General features: G+C 34.8%; 4 protein-coding genes across 4 annotated transcripts; 1 reads left to right on the top strand and 3 right to left on the bottom strand.

The window, feature by feature from the left end:
- On the top strand, positions 1–2,757 carry LOC109791743 (transposon Ty3-I Gag-Pol polyprotein). Its single transcript, XM_020351083.2, has 5 exons — positions 1–268; positions 399–646; positions 787–1,134; positions 1,213–2,395; positions 2,507–2,757. The coding sequence occupies exons 1-5, from the start codon at positions 1–3 to the stop codon at positions 2,755–2,757; spliced, it is 2,298 nt and encodes a 765-aa protein (XP_020206672.2).
- A 4,280-nt stretch (positions 2,758–7,037) lies between these two features.
- On the bottom strand, positions 7,038–7,760 carry LOC109791745 (zinc finger protein ZAT11). The gene has a single exon (XM_020351086.2). The coding sequence runs from the start codon at positions 7,707–7,709 to the stop codon at positions 7,206–7,208; it is 504 nt and encodes a 167-aa protein (XP_020206675.1). The 5' UTR covers positions 7,710–7,760; the 3' UTR covers positions 7,038–7,205.
- A 4,461-nt stretch (positions 7,761–12,221) lies between these two features.
- LOC109791746 (zinc finger protein ZAT11) lies at positions 12,222–12,883 on the bottom strand. The gene has a single exon (XM_020351087.3). The coding sequence runs from the start codon at positions 12,788–12,790 to the stop codon at positions 12,302–12,304; it is 489 nt and encodes a 162-aa protein (XP_020206676.1). The 5' UTR covers positions 12,791–12,883; the 3' UTR covers positions 12,222–12,301.
- Positions 12,884–14,185: 1,302 nt separating this feature from the next.
- On the bottom strand, positions 14,186–21,069 carry LOC109791741 (ATP binding microtubule motor family protein). The gene is made up of 24 exons (XM_020351081.3): positions 20,894–21,069; positions 20,583–20,789; positions 20,363–20,492; positions 19,715–19,870; positions 19,287–19,624; positions 19,064–19,202; positions 18,852–18,949; positions 18,600–18,756; positions 18,447–18,516; positions 18,290–18,366; positions 17,976–18,029; positions 17,806–17,886; positions 17,610–17,721; positions 17,391–17,477; positions 16,819–16,994; positions 16,570–16,731; positions 16,345–16,452; positions 16,077–16,235; positions 15,910–15,993; positions 15,584–15,789; positions 15,202–15,303; positions 15,006–15,115; positions 14,774–14,925; positions 14,186–14,658 (listed from the first exon to the last, which is right to left on the bottom strand). The coding sequence occupies exons 2-24, from the start codon at positions 20,762–20,764 to the stop codon at positions 14,470–14,472; spliced, it is 3,129 nt and encodes a 1,042-aa protein (XP_020206670.1). The 5' UTR covers positions 20,765–20,789; positions 20,894–21,069; the 3' UTR covers positions 14,186–14,469.
- Positions 21,070–24,475: the final 3,406 nt, after the last annotated feature.

Genomic DNA, 24,475 nt, shown 5'->3' with positions numbered 1-24,475 from the left:
ATGGCACTTCTCACTCACAATGCTGACCTTTTCGCCTGGACTAGTGCAGATATGCCTGGGATTGATCCCAACTTCATTTGTCATAAATTGGCAATTTATAAGGAAGCAAAACCTGTATCACAAAGACAAAGGAAGCTCGGTGGTGAGAGGCGTGAAGCAGTGAAGCTTGAAACTCAAAAGCTTTTGGATGCAAGATTCATCAGGGAAATTAAATATACTACTTGGTTAGCCAATGTAGTTATGGTCAAGAAATCCAATGGAAACTGGCGTATGTGCGTTGACTACACAGATTTTAAATAAAGCTTGTCCCAAAGATTCATATCCACTTCCCAGAATTGACAGGTTGGTTGATGGAGCCTCAGGTTACGATATGCTTAGTTTTCTTGATGCATATTCAGGTTACAATCAAATCCTTATGTATCCTCCAGATGAGGACCATACTGCCTTTATTACTGAGCGTGCCAATTACTGTTACCGTGTTATGCCTTTTGGACTCAAAAATGCAGGAGCAACTTACCAACGCCTAATGGATAAGGTGTTTGCTAAGCAAATCAGACGTAACCTTGAAGTCTACGTGGATGATATGGTAATCAAAACCAAATCACCTGCTGAGCATGTTCAAGACATAGCTGAGATTTTCCAGCAAGTCCGACAACATAACATGAGATTAAATCCCGAGAAATGTGTTTTCGGGGTCCAAGGTGGAAAGTTCTTGGGATTTATGATAACATGCAGGGGAATTTAGGTGAATCCTGACAAATGCCACGCTCTGATTAACATGTGCAGTCCACAAAATCACAAGGAGGTGCAGAAGTTAGCAGGTCGACTGGCTTCACTATCTCGGTTCATTCCCAAGATGGCAGACTCCTTAAAAAGCCAAAAGATTTCCAATGGGACGACCGATGTGAACGAGCTTTCGCCGATTTCAAGGAATTCTTATCTGCTCCTCCCATCTTGTCTAAGCCGCGCAGCCAAGCTCAACTTTTGCTATACCTTGCTGTAGCTGATAATGCCCTTAGCGCAACCCTTGTACAAGAGGATGGTAAAACACAGATTCTCATTTATTTCATCAGTCGTGTTTTGCAGGACACCGAGAAACAATATCAAACAATCGAGAAGTTGGTGTTGGCATTGGTAACCTCGGCTCGCCGACTTCGTCCTTATTTCCAGAGTCACCAAATTGTGGTTAAGACCGATTACCCCATCAAGTAGATACTCAGAAAGCTCGATCTAGCAGGGCGAATGATAGCTTGGTCAATTGAATTGTCCGAGTATGATATCAGATATGAAAGTCGGGGACCTCTTAAGGCTCAATGTCTCGCTAACTTCATAGCCGAGCTCACACCCGCAGTCCAAACAGAAAGTCCAACTTGGATTTTGCATCTAGATGGATCGTCCAACGTTAAAGGAAGTGGTGCAGGCATAATTCTTAAAGGACCCAACAACATGATGCTGGAATTAGCCATCAAATTCGATTTTCAAGCCACCAACAACCAAGCTGAATACGAAGCACTTCTGGCAGGTTTGAGGTTAGCCAAAGATGTCGGTGTTAAAAGGTTGATATGCTGTAGTGATTCAAAGTTGATTGCAGAGCAAGTAGGAGGAAGTTACCAAACAAAGGAACCACAACTCCAAAGATACAATTTAATGGTAACTCATTTAACTTCTTCCTTTGATGATTTCCAGATCAAACATATTCCTAGAGAGAAAAATGCCCGAGCTGATCTGTTATCCAAGCTTGCGTCCACCAAACGCCCTGGGCAACACAAAACAATCATACAAGAAACCATTAGTGCCCCAAGTCAAGATTTTCTGGCGATATCCACTGATAACCAAGGACAATCAACTTGGATGTCGGATATCTGGAAATATCTCACAGATGGAATTTTACCAGACAACAAAGCTGAAGCATCCAAGATCAAAATCAAGTCCGTTCACTTCACAATTGAGGCTGGTGACTTATTCAAAAAAGGTTTCTCAACCCCTCTTCTCAAATGCCTAAACCCAGACCAAGCTCAATATGTAATGGACGAGATACATCGTGGTATTTGCGGAATGCATTCTGGTGCTCGCTCCATGGCAACTCGGGTTATCAGAGCTGGTTATTATTGGCCCACGATGAGAGCAGACTGTAAAGTGTATGTGCAGAAATGTAAAGCTTGTCAAGAATTTGGCAACTTACACCAACTACCTGCAACAGCATTGCATTCCATGCAATCAGCTTGGCCATTCGCATGGTGGGGAATGGACATACTTGGTCCTTTCCCAATTGCTAAGAATCAATTGAAATTTCTACTTGTAGGTATTGATTACTTTACAAAGTGGATTGAAGCAGAGCCTCTTGCAAAAATCACAACAGCCAATGTCCAGAAGTTTACATGGAAGAAAATCATCTGTAAATATGGCCTACCCCAAGCAATTACCACCGACAATGGCAAGCAGTTTATAGACAAAAACTTCGAACAGTTCTTGAAATAACTGGGAATCAACCACAAAGTAACTTCAGTCGAGCATCCACAAACAAATGGACAAGCTAAAGCGGCCAATAAGATTATTCTCAGGGAACTTCGGAAAAGGTTGGGCACAACAAAAGGAGAATGGGTGGAGGAATTGACCAGCATCTTATGGGCATACCATTGTACTCCACAAACCATCACTCAGGAGACCCCATACAAATTAACTTACGGATCCGATGCTATGATCCCAGTTGAAGTTGGTGAACCAAGTCACAGACGATTAACTTTTGACGAAACTTAGAATGTGGAACAGCTTAGATTAGACCTGGATTTGCTTGCTGAAACTCGGGAATGTGCCAAGATATAGGAAGAAGCTTGTAAGCTCCGCGCTGCAAGACGATACAATTCAAGATTGAAGCCGAGATCATTCCGTGAGGGCGATCTCGTATAGCGCGCCACCGAAGATGCCCGAAAAGACACATCGACAGGAAAGTTTGCAGCAAATTGGGAAGGCCCCTTTCGAATCTCGGAATGTTTACAAAATGGGGCATATCGGTTAATTGAGCTGAGTGGTAAAGTTCTTCCTAGAACTTGGAATGCCACTCACTTGAAATTTTATTACAGTTGAAGTATTTGAATCCAAGCATTGTACTCTTTTTCCTACTCTGGTCTTTTTTCCCAGTTTGAAAACATTGAAGGGTTTTGGCCAGAGAGGTTTTAACGAGGCATGCTTGTTGAACCTTAAGGGATGTAATCAAATGACAAGATATATCAAAGTTCCCTTTTCTTAATATGTGCATCTATTATTCTTTATTTAACAATATATTTTCAAGATTGGCCAAGTTTGAGCCTAGCTATGAAAGTCATTTACATTGGCCGAATTCGAAGCCAACCTCACGAAATTCTGTCTATCAAGTTGGCCGAATTCGAAGCCAACCTTATGAAATCTTATCAAATTGGCCGAATTCGAAACCAACCTTATGAAATCTTATCAAATTGGCCAACCTTATGAAATCTTATCAAATTGGCCGAATTCGAAGCCAACCTTATGAAACATTATCAAGTTGACCGAATTCGAAGCCAACCTTACGAAACTTTATTAGATTGGCCGAGTGCGAAGCCAACCTTATGCAATTTTATTGAATTAGCCAACCTTGAAGCCAAATTACGTAAATTACTCAGATTGACTAAATTTGAGCCAAACCGTGAAATCCTTGGCCGAGTCCGAGCCAATTATATCCTTTATCATTCAAGTTAGCCGAGTTCGAAATTACAGGTTAGTAAATTTGTTTAAATTTGGAATCAAGACGTCAATATTTATGATCAGGGAATTAACTCAACATTTAACATAAGTCAAATTTATGTAAGCAATGTAATTAATTCAACATTTAAAACATCATCACATAGTTCAAAATTACATATTTAGCCTATGGAGGCCAGAGAAAGCAGTAGTAAACATAAATCCTAAATGCCAAATATTTTAGTAGTAGTTACATTAGCAAAGTTACTCATTATTTTCCTCGCCGCTTACATCGTTAGGGATGTCATCTTCATTGACAAGCTTCCCTTTGAAAACATCTTTCGTGATGTGAACTTCTCCCAAATCGACATTTGGGGCAACAATTTGCACTTGTCTCAATGCCTTGGCAAAACCCCTCTTATGTTCTACTACCACCTGGTACTCGGTAGCCTCCATCTCACTTTTCATCTTTTTGTTCTCATTATCTAAGTCCCCAATCTTTTTCACATTGATTGCAATAACTTCTTGGCAGGCCTTGTTTTTCTTGTACAGCTCTACCATCTCCTCCTTCAGGTTGTGGATATTGCCCTCGTACTCCTTTGTTTTCTTTTCCAATACTTTCATGTTCTGTGTTTGAGCTTCCTTCTCCTTTTCCAACGAATTTACCTTCTTCAAAAGATCCTCAACTTTTGCTGCATAAGATTTATTTGATCTCACCGAGATTTCAAAGGCCTTGGAATTCTCCTCCAATTTTCTTTTCAAATCACCAACCTCCTTAACCAAGGGCCCGACCTGCGCATTTTCGGTTTTTAGTTTGGACATCAGTGTAACATTCTTGTCCCATTTTTTCTTCCAATGATCCACCACAGCAATGGATCTTTGAAGAAATACTTGTACCGAGTCCAAACCTTGAACAACCCCAACCTTCTCAATTAAGGCTTTATCAGCAATATAGGCTGGATCCTCCTTGTAGAATGAACTTGCAGTCAACTCGGCATTCCAAAAGGAAATCACGTCGGGTGACATGCTTACATGATCCAACCTTGATAAAGGGTTCTCTGTGTCATATCGTTGATGCAACGATCTCGGCCGGTTTTTAGACGACCTTCCATGCGAGGTCGGCGAACTCACCCCAAGCTGAGCAATTGAGGCTTCCAAATTAGTTACTTGCTATTCCGAGAACTCAGAAACTGGTATACTTGAAGGCTTCAAAAGAGCAATTTACAATCAGAGCAATTTATATAATAATATACCAGTTTCAAATTTCTAAATAACAATGAGAAACATTCCTTTTCTTTCTCCAAGTCAATAACATGAATGGTCACCTCTTTGGCTACATCTTCCTTTGGAGCACTTGAATTCACAACATGAGCAACACTTTCATGCTCCTCACTAGCAGCATTATCAACAATCCTATGCTCATCAGCTTTCGACTCAACACCTCCTATCTTTTGTTTTTTCACTTTCGGCTTAGGAGGGGCCGAATCTGGAATTTCCTCGATGTTGAATTTCCCTTTCAATTCGCGCCATTTACTTCTCCCCATGATACCTACATCAAGCAACATAATATTGCGTAAGAATCAATTCAAGACATACTCAATCGTCAAAAACATTATAATTATAACTTACTTTCTAGGTCATCTTGGGGACTCTTTGATCCAGCAAGCATTAAAATCGACTTGCTTTCTAAAGGCCGAGGTAGCTTTTGCAATTTATCTATATCTTCCACCTCGGAGGGTGTTAATTCCAAACCTTCTGAGCCAGAAAATTTCATAGGCTGAGATTGCCAGTAGAAGGGGAATCTCGGCTTTCCATTCAAGAAGAACACACAGTCTAATCTCGGATCACTACACGTAGACCGAATTTTGACGTATTCTTGTTTGAAGTTCTTATACGATTGTGTGAATATTTGGAACAATCCTCCTCCCTTTGAACTCCCGCTCAACGAAACCCAACCAAAGGGTGGTTCTCCTAGCTTTATTCGATGAAAATGCATAAACTTGGGCACACTCACTTCCATCCCTAATACTGCACACAATACTTGAAATGCACGTAAAAAGCCCTAACTATGAGGGTGTAGTTGACTGGGTGCTATGTTCACCTTTTCCAAGAACTCACACTCAAACGGTGTAAACGGCATTAGCACACCTAAATCCTTAAACACAAAACTTCAGGTGATGTTGCAAGACACTCACCCCCATTAAATCCCCAAACCTGCTACTATACTGACCAACATCACCTCTCACCCATTCATACCCAGATGTTACAATTTTGGGATGAGAGTCTCTTCGATTGTTTCCTCCTCTTTTCCGTACTTTCGTCTCCTCCATTTCAACCATTTTACCCTTTCCTTTGTCACCTTTCATTTCCCCTTTACCTCTCAACCTAAACCTATGAGATTCGTATACAACGTGATTACAACTTAAACGCGAAGCAGCAGGGCTAAGAAAATACCTGGAAATACAAATGCTTCACACTCGTGGACGCTAATCTCGCACTTCACCTTCTAGCACTTCTTCAACAGAACATACGAATGATGAGCAAATACTCAAGAGTGTGCGCACAATCCCTTTTTAATGACTATTTTTACATCCCTCCAGAACCCATGCGTTTTCTTTACAAATCACACATCCCCAGAGCATCTGTCGTTTAGTATGTGACCCTCATTTATTACATCCCATAACTCTTCAGCACGTGCACTGAAACGACGTGCCCTTTGGGGTACCAGCTGTCATTTTCCCTATCACTGTGACTCCTCATGTCACCTCAAGTGCGCACTTATTCTTTACACTTTGACCCTTCATTATCTAATCTCGGTCATCTCCACATTTGGGCCACTTCGGCCTCATTAACCTCTTTCGCTCCTATCTCGCTTAGAGCTTGGGGGGCTTATGTACCAACCTGGCTAAGGCCGACCTTAACCGAGTTCACTAGATAATTCTGACCGAGATAACCATTCGTGTAAATTAGAATAAACATATGAAATGCCGAGGTGTAACATCGGAGAAAGAAGACTGGTAATACACCTCAGCACACCGAGATGACGTGGCTTAACCGCCAATAACCTTCAGACAATAACCAAACAACAGTTACACTGTTACACGAGGACAACAACAGGTAATAATATAAGCAATACATGACATGGGACAAAACAAACTAACTTGATCGTCGGAGTCCTTTTTGCAGGTACATCCGAGGACCTCAAGAAGAAGATCGGAGCTCGCGAAGAGAATTGAACCTGGGGAAGAAGGCATCCCATACCAAAAGACGAGTTGATATCGGTGATATCGGTAAGAACAGTTGGTAATAAACATAACACGTACACGCGTTATACAGTGACATTAACCGAATAATGCAACTCGCTAAGCATGATACGCTTTGCTGATTAGCTCACGTTAATCGTGTTCAACTGATTACAATTGCTACTTCCAGAACATAAACAAAACGAATTCACCATTTGCACAAAAAGAATTGAAAGAAAGATTGTGTCAAAGGAGAAAAAACAAAAATCAGAAGGAGGAAAGATTAACTTTAGGCGACACTTTCCCGAACAACAATAACTTGAAATCATTCTCGAGAGGAGTTAAGTTGAGGTCCAAGCAGAAAACCTTGGCATTGCACGATCTCTTGAATACCGAAACTTTTGCAACAACCTCGTTTATGGAAGAAAACGCTTTGTTGGTTGCACCTCTGTCTCTGTGCCTTCTCATGTGTCCTCCGAGGGCCTGGCCCATAAGGAAACCCTGACCACAAATGGAGCACTCGTGCATTTTGGGCCCACTCAGGCCCATAGATTTAGCCCCTGCTCCGAGTTGTTCTTCCCCTCCGAGCCTCACCCTCTTGTGGCTAGCTCTGTGGCCACCCAGTGCTTGAAACGACGAGAATTTGCGGTTGCACGTTTTGCATTCAAAAACTTGAGGGTTTGTGGACACACTTGCATGAGGCGTCATGGCACAGTTTGTCACGTCCCAGCTTTCTAACGTTGTTCCTTCCTTTTCTCTTTCTCTCTTCATGGATCGGTTGAGAATAATGGATCGATGCTACTTAGGATTGTGAATTGTGTTGTGTGATACCAGGTATATATAGAAGACTCGAGGGCATTGACTTGACTAATTAATTTTATTTTTTGGCTAACCTATGATAATGATAGCGATTGGATTATGGGTGCACGTGGTGGTCCTCCACGTGAGTGGTGATGGGGCCACTAATTTGTCTTCCTTGAAACTTCGGAAAATTATTGCGGGGACTAAGGTTCCAATATGTTGGAAACCATGGATGCAATTCCGAGAAAACAACACGCAGCTTCGGAACAAACTTTGTTTATATGAACTCTTTTTTAAAATTTATTTTTTATATGGTTTACTTAATTTATTAGTTAGTACTATGAGAGAATGAACGACTTTGGTCTGTGTTCAAGATGTATGTGCTGCTTTGACATTTTGAGAATGAGTGACGCATGGATGATTCTATCTTGGTAGGCTCTAGATGATTAAATTAGAGCAATACAGTACTTAATAGGTGTACTTAAATAAACAAAATGTTATTACGTATTCATTATCAACATAAAACAGATTTTGATACGAAGTTTTTATAAAATTAATCAAAATAATAGAAAAATTAAGTCTTCATAAAAATAAAATAAAAATTCAGTAATGTTTTAGTTCTATTTATCAAAAGAAAAACACAATCTAATTATTATTATACTAAATCAATTAATAGTAAAAATTTAGTAATTTTTTGGGAAATCTAAAGTAAGGATTTGCTTGAATTTAGAATTGGACCGGCCCTAATTGTGAGGCCTTTATTTGCTATATACTATGGGAACTTATTAGTCGTTCATACACGAATTACTCAAAATCTTATGTGTTGTTTTTTATATTCCTATAAAGAAATAATTAAACAAAAAAGAAATCTTAAAAGAGACGTCTTTAGCATAATACACGTACAATGTGTAATTTCTTCATGCTTTTACGTGAGAAATAACGTTATTTCTCTTATTGTTAACTGCTTTCTTCTTCTTATATTTTTATCGGCATACTTATTGTTAACTTTCTTTTTATGATATTTCCATTTTTTTAATTTTATTTTCTTATTCTTTTCTCTATCACATTATTTAGTATATTTATTATTATTATTATTATTATTATTATTATTATTATTATTATTTCCTCTTATCTCTATTTTCTCCCCACTAAAAATTTTACCCTAAAAAGTAGGATGTACGTACATTTGTATTTTTTTTTTGTTTTAATATTTAGGTGTGATGTTGATGTTGATTCGGATTCCACTTTAGTGCTTGCATTTGAAGAAAATATATAGTTCAAATTAGAATAATCTTGTTTGGAATGAAGACATTTTCTAACAAAAAAAAAATGTAGAAAGTGTAGACTGTCGTTTGCGCTATTAATATAGTTATTAATTTTCTAAAACTTTTCTTTTATTCACGATTATATTTTTGGGAACTTGTGCACTTAAAACCTCTTACAAGAATGTTGTAGAACGATTTGAATAAATAGATGAATTAAATATTTATTGAGTAAGTTCATATAAGCACATATGTACAGGTTGTATTTTTATAATCAAACTTAATTAAATTATTTTTATGTTATGTTGAAGTAGTTATTGAAACAGTTTAGTCAAATATAATTTATTGACTGGTCATAAACTATTATCATTATCTCTCACTAACACTTATGTTACAAGATAAGTCTTAAATTTTTAAAGTACCTTTTATGGTAAATCAAGGTATATTCTCCAAAAGAAATATATTGTAAAATGTTCCAAGTTTTCGTTCTTGGCGGTGGACAGAGACCCCGACCTGATCTACCCATTTCATGTGTACTCAACTACTCATAACTGCACCATTATGTATCATATTTTATATATTTTTAAAACTTCAAATTTCCTTTTATATTAAATATCCACTTTTTAATTATGATTATTTCCCTCTCTCTCTCTCTATTTCTCTCTCTTTAAATATCAGCTTTACTTGTTTTTAAATATTTCTTTTTTACATCAATTTGTTTTGTCTTTCTTATAAAAATTCGATCTTATACTTTCAAATCTGGTATCCACATTCTTATAACTTGCATATCCTAAATATGATAATTATATTATTTATTATTTAAACTAGACATGTATAATAGTTTTTTATTTTATTTTAATACTTATGTTTGAAATTTTATTTTTTTTAAAAAATATTTTATACGGATACTTGTTAACTTTGAAATAATGAAAGTGTTAAAGATTTGACACTTCATTTGGCTCATTAATTTCCTACTCATGTTCTTATAACTGAAAAAAAAAATATGACACAAGTATTTGGTGGCCAAATGTCACTAGATAAAAATTATTCACTTTTTTTATAATTCGTTGTTCATCAAGATATAATAATGTTAGTGTTCGTACTACAAATTGTAATGAGAAACGTCTCAGACTTTTCCTTCTTTTGTTCTAATTAATATCCATCTTGATATCTTTGATCTCTCTTGTTTTTTTTTTTTTTTTTTATTTTGTTTTTTTTTTATCTCTTTTCAGTTACGCGTTAATATCTCATCATTTTTCATAATTCTCTATTTAAGATTAAGTTACCTACATGTTGATAACCGCTCTTATTATGTAAATGAAGTAAGGTTAAAAAATAACAAAATTGGTTAAACTCTCATCCCTCCATACATTACATATATTATATTATACAAAATAAAAATAAATAAATATATATATATATAGATATATATATATACACACATATAATATTAAATATTTTTGAAGGGTATAATATCAAATATTAATTTATTAAATATATAGTAACATTTATTATATAATATTAATTTATATAGTAATGTTATATTCATATATTAATTTATATTATAAATTTGCATTCAAAATTTTATATTATGTATAATTATATTAATTTTGATGTTAATTTAAAGTATGTTATTAACTTGTACAAAAAGAAAAGAGTATATTATTAACTAAAATAAGAAAAAAATAATATTTAATTTTAAAAAGTTGGATAATAATTATAATTTTAAGTAACTACATAAATAAAAAAATATATATTTTGTATTATAAAGTAAATCATATCATTTTTAATTTTAATTTTTTAAAACTATTAAATTAAAACTTATTTTTAAAAAATTTATATGCAATTTAATTGAAAAAAATAATTTTTTTTATTTAAACATAATTTATATCATATCTTATTGATTTATGTTAAATACAAGACATATAATATAATAATATTATTTGATTTTTTTATCTTAATGTCTACCAAATATTGTATAAGATTCAAATTTATCATACTCATACTCGTATCATCTGCTATTCTTATTTTATCTTATTCTCACATATTCTATTATGATCATCAAATGACCTATATACATTGTGTATTAATTTTGTTATAAGATAAAAAGTTTGTAGACAATTTTTTTTACAATATTAATTAATTATTTTAGTTTAAAATGTAAATATAATCCAATTTAAACTAACTTATATTTTTACCATTCATTAAAAGGAAGAAAATAAACTTCAAACTATAATTTAAAAATTTAATTAGAATATACTCGCATAGTAAAAATATTTTGTATTTTAATGTAATCACATATTTGCGTACATCGTAAGATTGTTAATAACAATAATTACTTAAAAATTAAGAGTAATACATGATTTTTAATTGGTCAACTATGTAGAATTCTTTATTAACTGTATAAAAATTAAACTCTTGAAATTGATCCTTCTTTAAAAAAAATTGATCCAATATAACTGAGCCAAATAATAATAATAATAATAATAAGCTAGTAAAATATTAATCATATTTATTGAAGAATCACCACATTAAATTGCAAGTCAAACTTAATTTGTTAAGGATGTGAATGTTTTATATACTATATGTTTCAAGTCAAACTTGTATTTAGTGTTTTGATTATAAAATTTAATGTGATGATACTTTAATTTTTTAGTTTACTTACTTTTTTGAATTGTGTTTCCATTTTCAATACTCTTCATATCATGGTAACAAAGATTTTTTAACCCAACCCTGCGAAAAATGAGCAATACGTTCTCACTATAGCAGCATGTGTGGTTTATATATTATACAGTATATGTTTTTAATGAACCAGTAATAACACTATTGAATTGAGCGAGAATTTTGCAAGTTATGTTTGTTTGAGGGAGTGATTGTAAAACTGATTTTTGTAAATTAATTTCATTAATTAAGAGTTATTTTTAAGTAAAGAGTTTAATCAATGAACACTTTTAAGTAAAACACGAAAACTCTATTATCTAACGTATAAAGTAAATATTAAAGCTGCTTTAACTTAGAAATTTGACGATAATTGATATATATTTTACAGTGACTTTGAATAAAAAAGATGAATCAACAAATTGATTGATTCACGCAAGGTGGTGTAACTGCTACTTACGTTATTACCCGAAATTAGCGTACGAGTTGAACAAGAAGAAAAAACAAAGACGAGAAAGTTAACGTTAAAATGCGAAACTGGATGGAGCATGGATGTTCCAAATTGAGGAAAGCGAAGTTGATTAATTGAATGATACATTTGTACAGAAAAAAGAATGTAAAGAATAGAGAAATGATGAGAAGTTAGAATAAGGAAAGATCGACCCTAGGTGCCTTGTTTCCAAACAACAACTTGAGATCATTTTCCAAAGGCGTCAAGTTGAGATCCAAGTCCAAGCAAAGCACCCTCTTGCTGTTGGACCGTTTCAGAACCGGAACTTTCTCGATGACGCCTTCGTTGTTATCAGCGACGGCACCTCTGTGCTTTCTCATGTGCCCACCCAGGGCCTGGCCCAAAGCGAACTCCATGCCGCAGATGGAGCACTCGTGCATTTTGGGCTGCCTCCTCGGGCCCTTCTCCTCTTCCGCTTCCAACCTGGGCTTCTTGTGGCTGGCCCGGTGGCCGCCGAGGGCCTGGAACGACGAGAACTTGCGCTTGCATGTCTTGCACTCGAACTCCGCCGGAGCCAAAGTGTCGAGCAGAGGTTTTTTGGTTTGAGAAAGTAGCATCAGACTCTGTGCCAACTCTATGCTCTCTCTCTCTCTCTCTCTCTTCAACGTTGCTACTGCCATCTTCTGTCTTGTCTTGTGTGTTACTGAGGAACGCTTAACCTCACATCCACTATTTATAGCCACTTGTCTTGTGGTTCAAGTCAAAGGACGACATTGCGTTCCTCTTCACCTTCTAAACCAAGTTACGAAACTCCCTTTTGTTTACTCAAACATATTGTATAATCGCTTTCACTTTTTCACTTTTTCCCAATTACGTTAATACCCTCGCTCCTTGCGTAATTGCTTACCTCTACTTCGCACTTTCTAGTTTCTACTTGTTCGGTGAAATGAAACTTTCTTTTTTCTCTTTATAAATATTTTTTTCTTTTGTAAAGTGAGTCAAATATTAATACAACAGATTAAAAATATAAATTAATTAAAATATTATTAAATATTATTTATCATGTTATTTACTTAATATCAAATGTAATCAATCATATAATTTCAACATCAATAAACAAATATTTAATAATTAAATCATAATTATAAATTTTATAAAATTGAGGGATTAGAATCGTTTTCTTTTTCTTTTCAAAAAGTGTAATTTAACATAATGAAGTAAAGTTGTTTGTAAAACATATTTTATGTTAGTTTTATTGACCACGTCAGATTTGACGCACACGCGTTGCTCAATACTAGTTTACGATGAGTTCACACAGCAGTCGCGTGGTCACAGCGTTTTGGATGGGTGAACCACCGAGTGAAATGGAAGGTCCGTGAGCACCAAGTTAAGCAGATCCATGAAGCTTCCGTTTTTTGGCGAGAATACTCCAGTAGTTTCTTGTATAAAGTTTTTTTTTTTATTTTTTTTATGATGTTTCTTGTATAAAGTTGATATAGTGTAGAAGTGCATGCATGTTACGTGGGTTAGGAACTTTCTGTCTTCGTTCAACACAGACTGCGGTATAGTGTACAAGCTTTTCGTTGTCAGGAAATAAGGCATGCTTTTCTTGGTAAGGGAGGAAATGGTTTTTTGATTATGTGGGTAGTAGCAAAAACATGTTTTTCTTTGTTTGAGACATTCAGCCGCCGGTTATATTCGATGTAACTCTGTTGAAACATTCTCCCAAGGAGAATATTAGCTAGTGGAGCTCCTTCACACGTCACACCTAGTAGATTAATATAAAGGGCAGAAAAAATTTCTAGAATTCAAGTATCAGAGTATTCAAACATGTTTTTAAATTTTGCTAGTGGTGGATGTAGCTGCAAGTAAAAGTTGTTGACAATTAAAAATATAAAGAGAAAGAGAAGCGGCCGCACGTACTTGGAGAAGTGAAATTTCTTCGCAAGTCAAATGGGAAAAAGGAAAAGCGAATTTTGAAAAAAAAAAAAAAAAGTGATGAATAATACCATACTGCAATGTAAAACCGTGATGATACCGACAGTTTTTGCGTACTTAGAAAATTCGAATAGAAGTTTCCAAAATATAAGAATATTATTATGCGTTGAGGATTATAGAAAAATGGAGAAATACAAACTACAAACAGATTTGCGTGCAGAAGCACACCTCAACTGATTAGAAAATTCAAATAGAATTTCTACACTAGTTCGATCGTTGATCATACAAGCTTACACTGCTTCAACTACCTAATTATAATTGGATGAGCCAAGTTGGTACGTATGATTGTACGTCATCATACTAGAGAGTGGTGCTCATCAAGTGATGAGCTTTGTGGAGTTTTCATACTCAAACTAATTTTCTAATTCACATCTGCAAAAGGAGTTCGATTTGGAGTTGCACGCGGGATTTTGCTTTCTTCTTGGATCAGTTTTAACGAGTTCTCGGTGAATTTGTCTCCTGGGATCAGTGTTCTCATCTCATCAAAAGATGCCGGGCTGGGAACTGATACAATTCTTTTCTGAGATGTTACACTTGCATTCTGGTCAACCTTTTCATAAAAAGAAGAACAAGCTTAATTAAAAAGCTGTCTAATTCACAAGATAATAAAACTCCAAAGTATAAAACATGTATGTTTGATATCTTTAACAAGAAAAAGCATATACCAAATAATCTTTAACGAGGCATTTTTCTGCATGAACATGGATATTTGATACATCTTCACCATGTTTATTTCGTAACGAGTTAAGCTGCTCCACCCACTTTGTAGTCATGGAATCAATTTCCTTCTTATTCTCTTGGTCCATCAACAGTGCGCCTGGAAATAACACAAGTTTGTATTGAAACAGTCCAAACAGACAAGAAACTAATAAAATGGGAATGAACTATATTATTTACCATTTACATCTGCCAGCACATTCCGTGTTACTGCATCATAATCTGAATCCATAGATAATGATGCAGACACAAATTCTTGATTCAGAGCATGATTCGTCGAGATGTTTTCCCTGTTACACATTAATAGAAGTTAAAAACATTATAACTTAACTAATTCATTAAGAACAAGTCTCTGGCATTAACTAGCAAAACTTACTTCACTGTAGATTCTATCTCTGAAAGATTGTTCTTGTGGAGATTACAGAATGACAAGTTGGCACTTTCCCACTGCTTCCTAGAATAGTCCACTGTCTTTGAACTGCATAGCATTATAAAAATACGTTAGCAAATAACTAAAACTCTTTTATTTGGAAGCCTTAAAAAGCTTTGTAATATTACATTATTACTCCCACCCATTGTCATCATCATCCCCAACAAAAGTGTTTGTCTTGTTGTATATGATATTTTGGATATTTTTAACAAATTCAAATCAATATTAAATAATTTTCTGCATAGGTTCTTATAGGTGGCATAGTTTAAACAGTTTTATACTTCAATAAGAGCAAGATGAAGAGAACACAAAACAAACAAAAACTCACCACTCTAGGAGGCAAGCCTCCATGTTAGCTTTAATATCACTGGCCGAAAATACTTGATCCACAAAATGACTTTGCACATTCTCCACATACTTGTGAACTTCCTTAGAACCATATTTTGAAACTTGCTGCATGTTGAGCATCTCTAGCTGCAATCTCTTGGACTGTTGCATGCTTGTGTCTTGTATGTGTCTTGATGCCTCGGAGACCTAATTTTCCAAAAGTCAACGATCCTATTCTTAATACACAACATGTGCAACACCAGAAAGAAAATGAAACAGAAAAATAATGCACTCGACTGAAACAGAAAAATAATGCACTCGACTGACCATAGCAGTCCTCTTAGAAGTTAAGGATGCCAAAATTGTTGCAATATGCTCTAAGGCCTGCCCCTCCTCTCTCTCAACCTCTTCCTGATTAAGGTTAAACGAAAAAAATCAATCACGAGTCTTAAATTAGAGTTCAGGGTGCAGGTAGTAGCTTAATATTCGAATACCTTGAACTTCTTCTCAAAGTTAGCTAACTGATGGAACCTCTCATTTTGAGTTTCTTCTAGAATTTCCATGACTCTAGAAGAACGTAGATGGATGTCATCGAAGAAGTTTACAGCTGCCTCTGAAACTACTCGTGCCGAAGTCAAACTTTGTTGTAATCCCTACATTGGTTCGTGAAGTTTATTATAATTGCATGATTACAACTATAGGTCTAATATTTTTATCAAAAAGAAAACAAACCAAAACAAAAAAGTAACAAATGAAACATACCTGCTCTTGTTGTTGAAGGGAGAATGCTAGCAGCTGTTTTTGCTCATCAAGAGAATTCTGGATGTTGCATATTACATCTTTGGCTTCATGAATAGCAGTGGCAAGAAACTGCAAGGGGCACAGCATAATCAACTTTAGATAGGAGCATAGAACGATTAGGCATGATTTTGACTCAATGAGACTTGAAACTAAGAAAGAAACAACTAAAATTTCTTGACGTTTTACATTTTCAACGGCCAATGTTTGCGACGAAACTTTAGATTGTATCTGTTCCATATCAGATGAAGCTTTCATGTGCAATGTATTGGCTAGCTCCTTCAGGGTCTCTACCCCTGAAGTGTAGATTCCTGTCATCTTCTTGATCCTTGATTCTAGTGTTTGTGCAGCCTGAAAAAAGATCATCATAAATCAATTATGGGTGGACACGTGGCAAACATAACTGATACCGAAACAAGATTTCTTTGTTTGTATTACATCACTTTTACTGGCAAGATAGGAGCTGACATGATCTTCCATGCTTCTAAGTTGTTTCTTTTGTTGAGAAACAGATCCCATAATGGTCGTATGCAAGTCCTTCAAGCTCTCATTTAAGAGAGATCCAAAATTCAAAATTGTTTTTTGATTTTCTGCCTCCATTCTTTCTTTGTGATCTGCAAGAATAATAATAATATAGCTCAGAAGAAAAATAAAAAATATACGATGTGCACTAACAAATCAATTTCAACCTGTTGAAATCTTGCCATTTGAATTATTCAACAAAAAAACTTATTCAACAATGTATTCGTGCTACACAGTATCTCAGCCTCTCTTTCATCTCATTTTTCTCTCTCCCTCTCTTCTTTTTTTCTTTTCTTTTTTCTCTTTCTGTTATTCCTCTCTTCCTCCCACTTCCTACACCCGAAAGTGGGGTGTACAGTTCCTTTCAGAAACATATCGTTTTCTAAAACAAATAACACGTGATGAGGTGTCCTCAAATTCATTTTTCACCTCTCATGAAGCACATTTCTTATGTAAGATTACTCTTGAACTGGAACAAAGAAACATACCCAACGTTGAGGACAGTAACTTAATATCATCCGATGCATTCTGCAGATCAGTACACATTTCTTTTGCACGCTCAATCAAGGCATTTTCTGTTTACAAAGAAAGTAAAGCAAAATCACATAGTGAATTAAAAACATCATAAATCTTCCATCTGTTTACACAAAGTAAAAGCAAATCACGGTGAATTGAATAAAAACAGCATAAACAATCTACTAATTTACCTGATTTCAGTAGCTTGGAAATGGTGCATTCCTTCTCCTTCAGGGTTGAAACGGCTAAATTGTAACTCCCTTGGAGATCATGCAAGGTATTGCTGGTTTTTTCCAAGTTCACCTAAAAGAATATTTTAAATTGAGAGGCAATATTCTGAAAGGATAAATTACGAAGGAAAAGGTTCTAGTTGGTTAGACAATGCACCTTGCAATCCTTAAGCTCGCTTTCTACATCCAGTTTCTGTTCCTGCTCTGCTAAATAGAGCTCGCGGAAGCTGTCCACTTGCTACAAAATATATGGGAAGAAATTAATTTATCGTCAAACTTCACATTACAAAAAGAGAAATGTGAACCAAAGAAATGTCAGGGAAATACTTTCTCACTAAGACTGAGGTCATTCTCTAATTGCTCTATCTTCTCATTCCGTGCCTGAATGAAGAGGTTATTAGAAAAATTAAGCCAACTAAATTGAAACAAGTATCACGAAAGATAGAACATACGTTTAAATATGTAATTTTCAGTCAGAAACAACATAAACAGGAAAGAGCATATTCAGTAATATGAAATTCCAAACTATCAGCCAGTCATCAGAACAATTTGAAACTGGGGTTTTATTCCCCAGATAATGCATGATCCTTCCGTGAACTTCCAAATAGGTTTAATGCAGATACTGAAAACAAATATATCACCTTCTTTTCAGCTTCTTCCTTGGCAAATCTTTCATTAGAAATATATACACCATTCTTTTCCCTTGCAGCTCGAATATCTGCATTCAATATTCACGTAGTCAAAGACCTGAGACATGATCTCTACATTCCAAAACTTTAAAAATGGCAGTAAATGTACCTTCTTTCATCCTCTCAATTTCCATGTACAAGTCCTTCAACAGAACAGCCTTTGAAACTTTTTGGTTTGCCTATTAAGAAAACACACACAAGCTTTATAAACTGCCTTTAAAAGAACTGTATCGTGTAAGGGGCAATAGCAGGTAACACTGACCTCAGGCTTATTCTTTATGCTTTTTGCACGACTAGCATAGTCTAGTGTACTTAGTGTTTCTTCCATACAATAAGCAGATGGGGAAATAGTAGCAATTATACATGTCTTTGTTTTCCCTCCTAAGGAATCTCGCAAAATCCTTGTAAGTTTACTGTCTCTGAAACAACGGACAACCGAGTGGCATGGATATTAAGACATGTGTCTTTCAAATTCCAAATAAATAACATAATTAGACAATATGTTAACATGAACCTGTAAGGCACATGAGGAGAATGTTCCACAAGCGCATTAATGACACGTCCCAGGGTGAGTAAGCTCTTGTTTATCTCCCCAGCTTCTCTTGCACGCCCCTGTAATTTTATTACTCAGCATGGTTATATTTGGATTGTTAATGCTTCCATAATGTAACATGGATGAAAACTGCAAACTTAATGTAAATCAACTGGTGGAAATTTTGCTTTTACCTCACGTGCTCCTGAACGCAATATATTTTCCGATCCTGCCAAATCAACAAGATTGAGCTTGCCACATTTAATTAACTCCTCATCACCAATCACTGTTTCCTTCACATACACAGTAATGGTGAAGACTGAATGCGAACGGCTGCACAAAATAACATTTATAAAGCTAAACATAGCATCCACAAACACGAATTTGTCCTATAACTTCAACAAAAGCAAAACGGACCTGCTTCTCTTGTTGAGCAATGTTTCTGCAGTGCGCCTTTTCGACGCCCCTCGTTCCAACAAAGTATAAATTTCATTCACGCTGTACACTGATTCTTCTTCAAGGCCTCTCACAAACACACAACCCTTCCCATCTTCCATAAGGGTTAGAGGTTTCTTCTGTTTCTCCTCTGTAGGCCTAGGATTGTCGTCCGGGGACAACAAATCAGTTATCTCTTCGTTGTAAAGCTCAAGGAATGTCACTTTCATACTATAGTCAGCATTTTGTGCTTCCAAAATATCAAAAATTTGACGCACTGCTCTTGGAATGACGCCAGCCTCAGCAGGTAAATCACCACCCTGAATGTTAAATTAACCAAATCAATTAATGACAAGTTTAAAACATATATTTTCTAAATAATGAGTCACAAAATCACAAAATATGCATACCTTATTTCTCATGCCACCTTCCATTGTATATGTTTTACCAGTCCCTGTCTGGCCATATGCGAAAACCGTGCAATTGAAACCATCGAGAACTTCATTGACAATTGGGGCAATGGCTTGTTCGTATATTGATCTTTGCTGTGCTTTAGGTCCAAATACCTTTATAAATGCAAATTAAAAAATGTTAACTAAATGATTATTACAAATATTATTAGTAGGTTTAAATAGGTTTTTAGTTTATCATATACAAGATAAATATCCCTCAAATTTAAAATAATTTTGTAGTCCTACAATTTGAAGAAAAAAAATCTTATTTCAGTCTTTCTATTCAAATGTTGTTAATGAATTTATCAAACAAAATTCCTATATTACTAAATCTGTCACACAAAGTCTACTTTTTAGTATAATTGTTAATGAAAACATCTCAGTAACTCAATTGATGTTGTACAATTGACTTAATCTGTCCCCACAGGTGGTTTTGAGGGAGTAAATTTTGAAATTACTGACTAAAAAAATGAATTTAAAACCTGAGGTAATAAAAACAAGTTTAATTCATGGTTGAGAGTTACTAAAAGCAAAGTATATTTAAGGCTAATTAGTAGCATTACTTGCAGTTGTAAATGTAAATACAGTAAATCACTGTAATAATACCTTGTCAAAGTTGAAAACCCTGTCTACTTGCTTGTTAGCTAGAGTCTGCGCAACAGTGACTTCCCTTTTATTATCATTGCATGAAACCACCTTGGGAACGTTGGATCTGAGCTCATCTTCGCTCAATGGCCTAACATTTACAATTAAAAAAAATCATTAAACTTTTAATCAGAAAATGGATCTATTTACGGTGAAGTGAAATTGAAAGAAGGAGAATTACCTGCACCGAAGCAAGACTTGGACGTTAGTCTCTTTATCCTTGTCCTGACGGTTGGAGTTCCAATCGGAACCTCGTGAATCGGGACGACGTCGTTCCGGGCGAGGCGTGAGAAACGGCGACGGAGAAGCTGATAAACCCGACCCGACTTTCTTGTTAGACTGATCAGGCGTCAATGGCATCATTTTGGAGCTTTAACAAGTACTAACTCTGCAAGCATCAAACGAACCCCACCACAATTAAAAAAAAAAAAAAAAAAAAAAAAAAAAAGAGAGGCTAAATCACGTATATGGGAAATTAAGGTGAGAACACACTTTGATCGGAGAATCGGAGAAAAGAGTGAACGGAAAGAAGATCCTTTTTTGTGTTTTTTTTTTTGGTTTGTTATGGGTAGCTGTTTGTGAAGGGAGTTTGAAAAATGAAGAGGGTTGGGTGAATGAAGTGTTGTGTTGCTTTGGTAACGGCTACTAGAGATTATATCTAGGCCCGGATAGCCGTTACGAGCTTTTCACTCTCCAGCGCCTCTTACCTAAAAATTCAAATTTCTTCCCAGTATTTAATATCATTACTTCATTGCCAAGGTTGGCTTTACACGTATAAAGTTTAAAAAAGAAAGAAAAAAAAGTTAATAAAAATTAACTTGCTCATTTTGAGTTTTTTTTTTTTTTTTAACGTGTTTAGTATGATTTTTGTACGAGAATATTCATTCAACTTTCACACTTTCTTTTAATCATAATATTGGTAAAGAATATTCATTATTTTTTGTGATAATTTATCTCTATTAAAAATTTTAATTAATCACTTTTAATAAAGCTTTTTTTTCTTCTAATCACAATAACTAAGATTAACGATTAATCTTGTAAGTACGAGAAAAAAAAAAAAAAAAAAAAAGAAGGAAAGAGTTGAATCGTGTTTCTGAATTATTTTTGCAAATCCTTTTGTAAATAAAAATTTCTCTTTACAAGTACTAAGATTTATGAAAAAGTTAAGATACGGATGGCTTATCATCTTTAGAAAAAGAAAAAAGAAAACTTAATATATCAATTGGTACTTTAATTTTTTTTACAAAAATTAACTAAGTCCATGAACTTTCAAAATTTGTAATTAAATCCTAATCATTTGTAATATTTTTAATCAAGTCTTTATAGTTAATTTGTAGCCGATAATTGTCATATATGTATAAAAAAAGAAAGATTCAATTATTCTAAAAGTAAGTATTAATATTATTTCATTTAATAATCCATATTTTACATTAAATTTGAATGATTAAATTATTAAATTTAAATTTTTTAATATATAAATCAAATTTATAAATTTTTTAAAAAATGTAAAAATTACTTGATATTTCATTTTCATTAATTCAAAATTGATACACAATCATAAAAATATTATACATTGATTTATATTTATATAATAGAGTATCGTCTGGTTTTCAAATTTTTTTAAAAAAATTATAGACTTAATTTATATAGTAAGAACTTTTAAATTGATAGTATAATTGTTAAAAAGTGTCGAGGGTTTCTCTTGTTAGAAAAGAATGGCTCAATCCAAGAGGGGAGATGAATTGGATTCTATGACACTTTAAAATTTTTCAGAGTTCTTAGGATCTTTATTTCAATTCAAACTTTTCTAATATGAATTTTCAAAGAAGTTCCTTAAAGACTTGTTAATGAAAAATGAGTCCTATATGCTTTATTGATTAATATTTAATAAACTTCAAAGTTAAGAGCAATCAATATGCAATACTTTGATTCAGTTTAATGCAATGTTGTGCATACAAACATGTTAATCAAGAATGATCTCTTTAACACACAACCAAGCTGTTACTCAAAGTAAAAGATAAGGGTAAGAGAAAATTACACAAGTCTTTTATCCTGGTTCAGTCACTCCACATGTGACCTACATCCAATCCTCAATCATAACCTGATTAAGATTTGTTCCACTATCTTAATGAAGAAGTTTTACAAGCATACCACACATGCATACACTCCTACATTCAAGATAATCACTTTCTTGACCCCAAGAAAGCACCCCTTGTAGAAACCCACTACAAGAATTCCTTACCACTTGAGACACCTACTCAAGATTTACAATTATTCACAAAGAATTAAAGGAAGAATTCACCTAGAAATTGAACAAATCAGATAGTGAACTCAGAAGCAAATCTTAATCTCTCTCTTTCAAGAATGTGATGATGATGATGATCTTTTCTCAAAGCATTTCGAAAACGTTTTACTTCTTGGTTTTACAAAGAAAACACTCCAAGAAGGTCACAAAGACTTTACAATAATATTTTTCTCTTTTTGGTTCTCTGTTCTATCTTTTTCTGAAGTTTCAAAATGTGAAACCTATTTATAACATTTTTAGAACCAGATAATCGATTATTTTAAAGGATAATCGATTATTTTGTTCTTCATGATTTCTAGAAATCAACCAAGAACAGATTAATCGATTATTTTGCAGGATAATCGATTATTTCAAAGAGTGATTCCTGGGATAATAATCGATTATTGCAGCAAGGCATCCTTTTTACCTGTTGCTGGAATAATCTATTATATTTAATGATAATCGATTATTTTGAGTCAGTTTTCAAAAACTCTGTTTTATGTCTCAAAATAACTTTTCAAGCTTCTAACTCATCATCATACTCACTCTTAGTCAGATTAGATAAAGATTAACTCATGCACAAAGCACACACATGCAAAATAAGCTCAACAAAACAATACAACTTATAAGCTACTCCTATTACGCATCATAACAGCCATATTTTCTTCTTGACTTTGTTTTTGACTTGTTGGTGTCCTTGGTCAACTTTGATTCTCAAAATCCTCACTTTGTTATCATCAAAACCTTCATTCTCCAAGTTTGAGTTGATCCACCACTCCATGAATCTCAACATCCCTAAGTAGAGATCCAGTTTAATTCCAAAGGAAAGAGTATATGAGGTTTTTATTTAGAATAGAGCCTCATAAACTCAAGTTATCAGAAGTTTAGAGAGGGGATTATAGATATAAGGATGTTGGTTCGTGAGCTTTTTTTTTTCCCTAAATATTCTTCTCTTCTTTCTCTAATTCTTGTTGTGTTGTCTTGTTGATGAATTCAAGTGCTTAGAGACTTGAATCTAGTTGCTCAGTTTTTTTGGGTGTGGCAGTATAGAGTTTCAAGTTCTCTTCTTCCTGGGTTAGCTTTGAATCCAAGATAAGAAAAAGTGGATTTATTACATTTAGGATGAGTTGCTAGCTAGAAAATGATTTATGAATTGCACATTGTGTGAAATTTCAAAGATTTGTGTCTATGTTAATAAATTTGAAGGGAAAGCATGTTGGAAATAAGGGTTTTGCGTAGTCAATAAAATATGATGATTTGTTGAGAGTTGATTGTTTCATGTTAGTTTTGAGTTGGATTTGAGTTGTTTGTATTGAATAAGATCATTATTTTGTGTTGCATGTGTGGTTTGGTTGTGTTTCAGGTGGAATAGGTGATTTTTGTGATATACATAAGTTTAGATTGCTCGTTGTGTTGGGCATGCCTTCTTGGCGTCGAGCATTGTCCCATCATGAGTATTTCTGTCTCAATCTTTTTGGGCGTAGGATCGATGGCACTCAACGTTGTTTCAACATAATTCTTTTTGTCTCAATCACACCGAGTGCATGATCGGTGACGTTGGACGTCAGGAGAAAGAATCGTCTTGGGTTGGGAGTTGGGATGGCACCAAGTGGGGTTTAAATGGTGTCGGCCTTGAGAACAATGGGAGGTCTCTAACTTGGTGACGTTGGGCTCAAAGGTGATTGACGCCTAGTGCGCTCAAGTTAGAGCTCTCTATTTAGATGACATCGGATGCCAATATGGTGATACCGAGCATAAGTGAAGCAGAGACTCCCTATCTAAGATGGGGT

Source organism: Cajanus cajan, chromosome 7 (assembly GCF_000230855.2).
Source record: "Cajanus cajan strain Asha chromosome 7, NIPB_CcT2T_4, whole genome shotgun sequence".
Lineage (NCBI taxonomy): Eukaryota > Viridiplantae > Streptophyta > Magnoliopsida > Fabales > Fabaceae > Cajanus > Cajanus cajan.
This window is presented reverse-complemented; position numbering and strand designations above follow the sequence as displayed.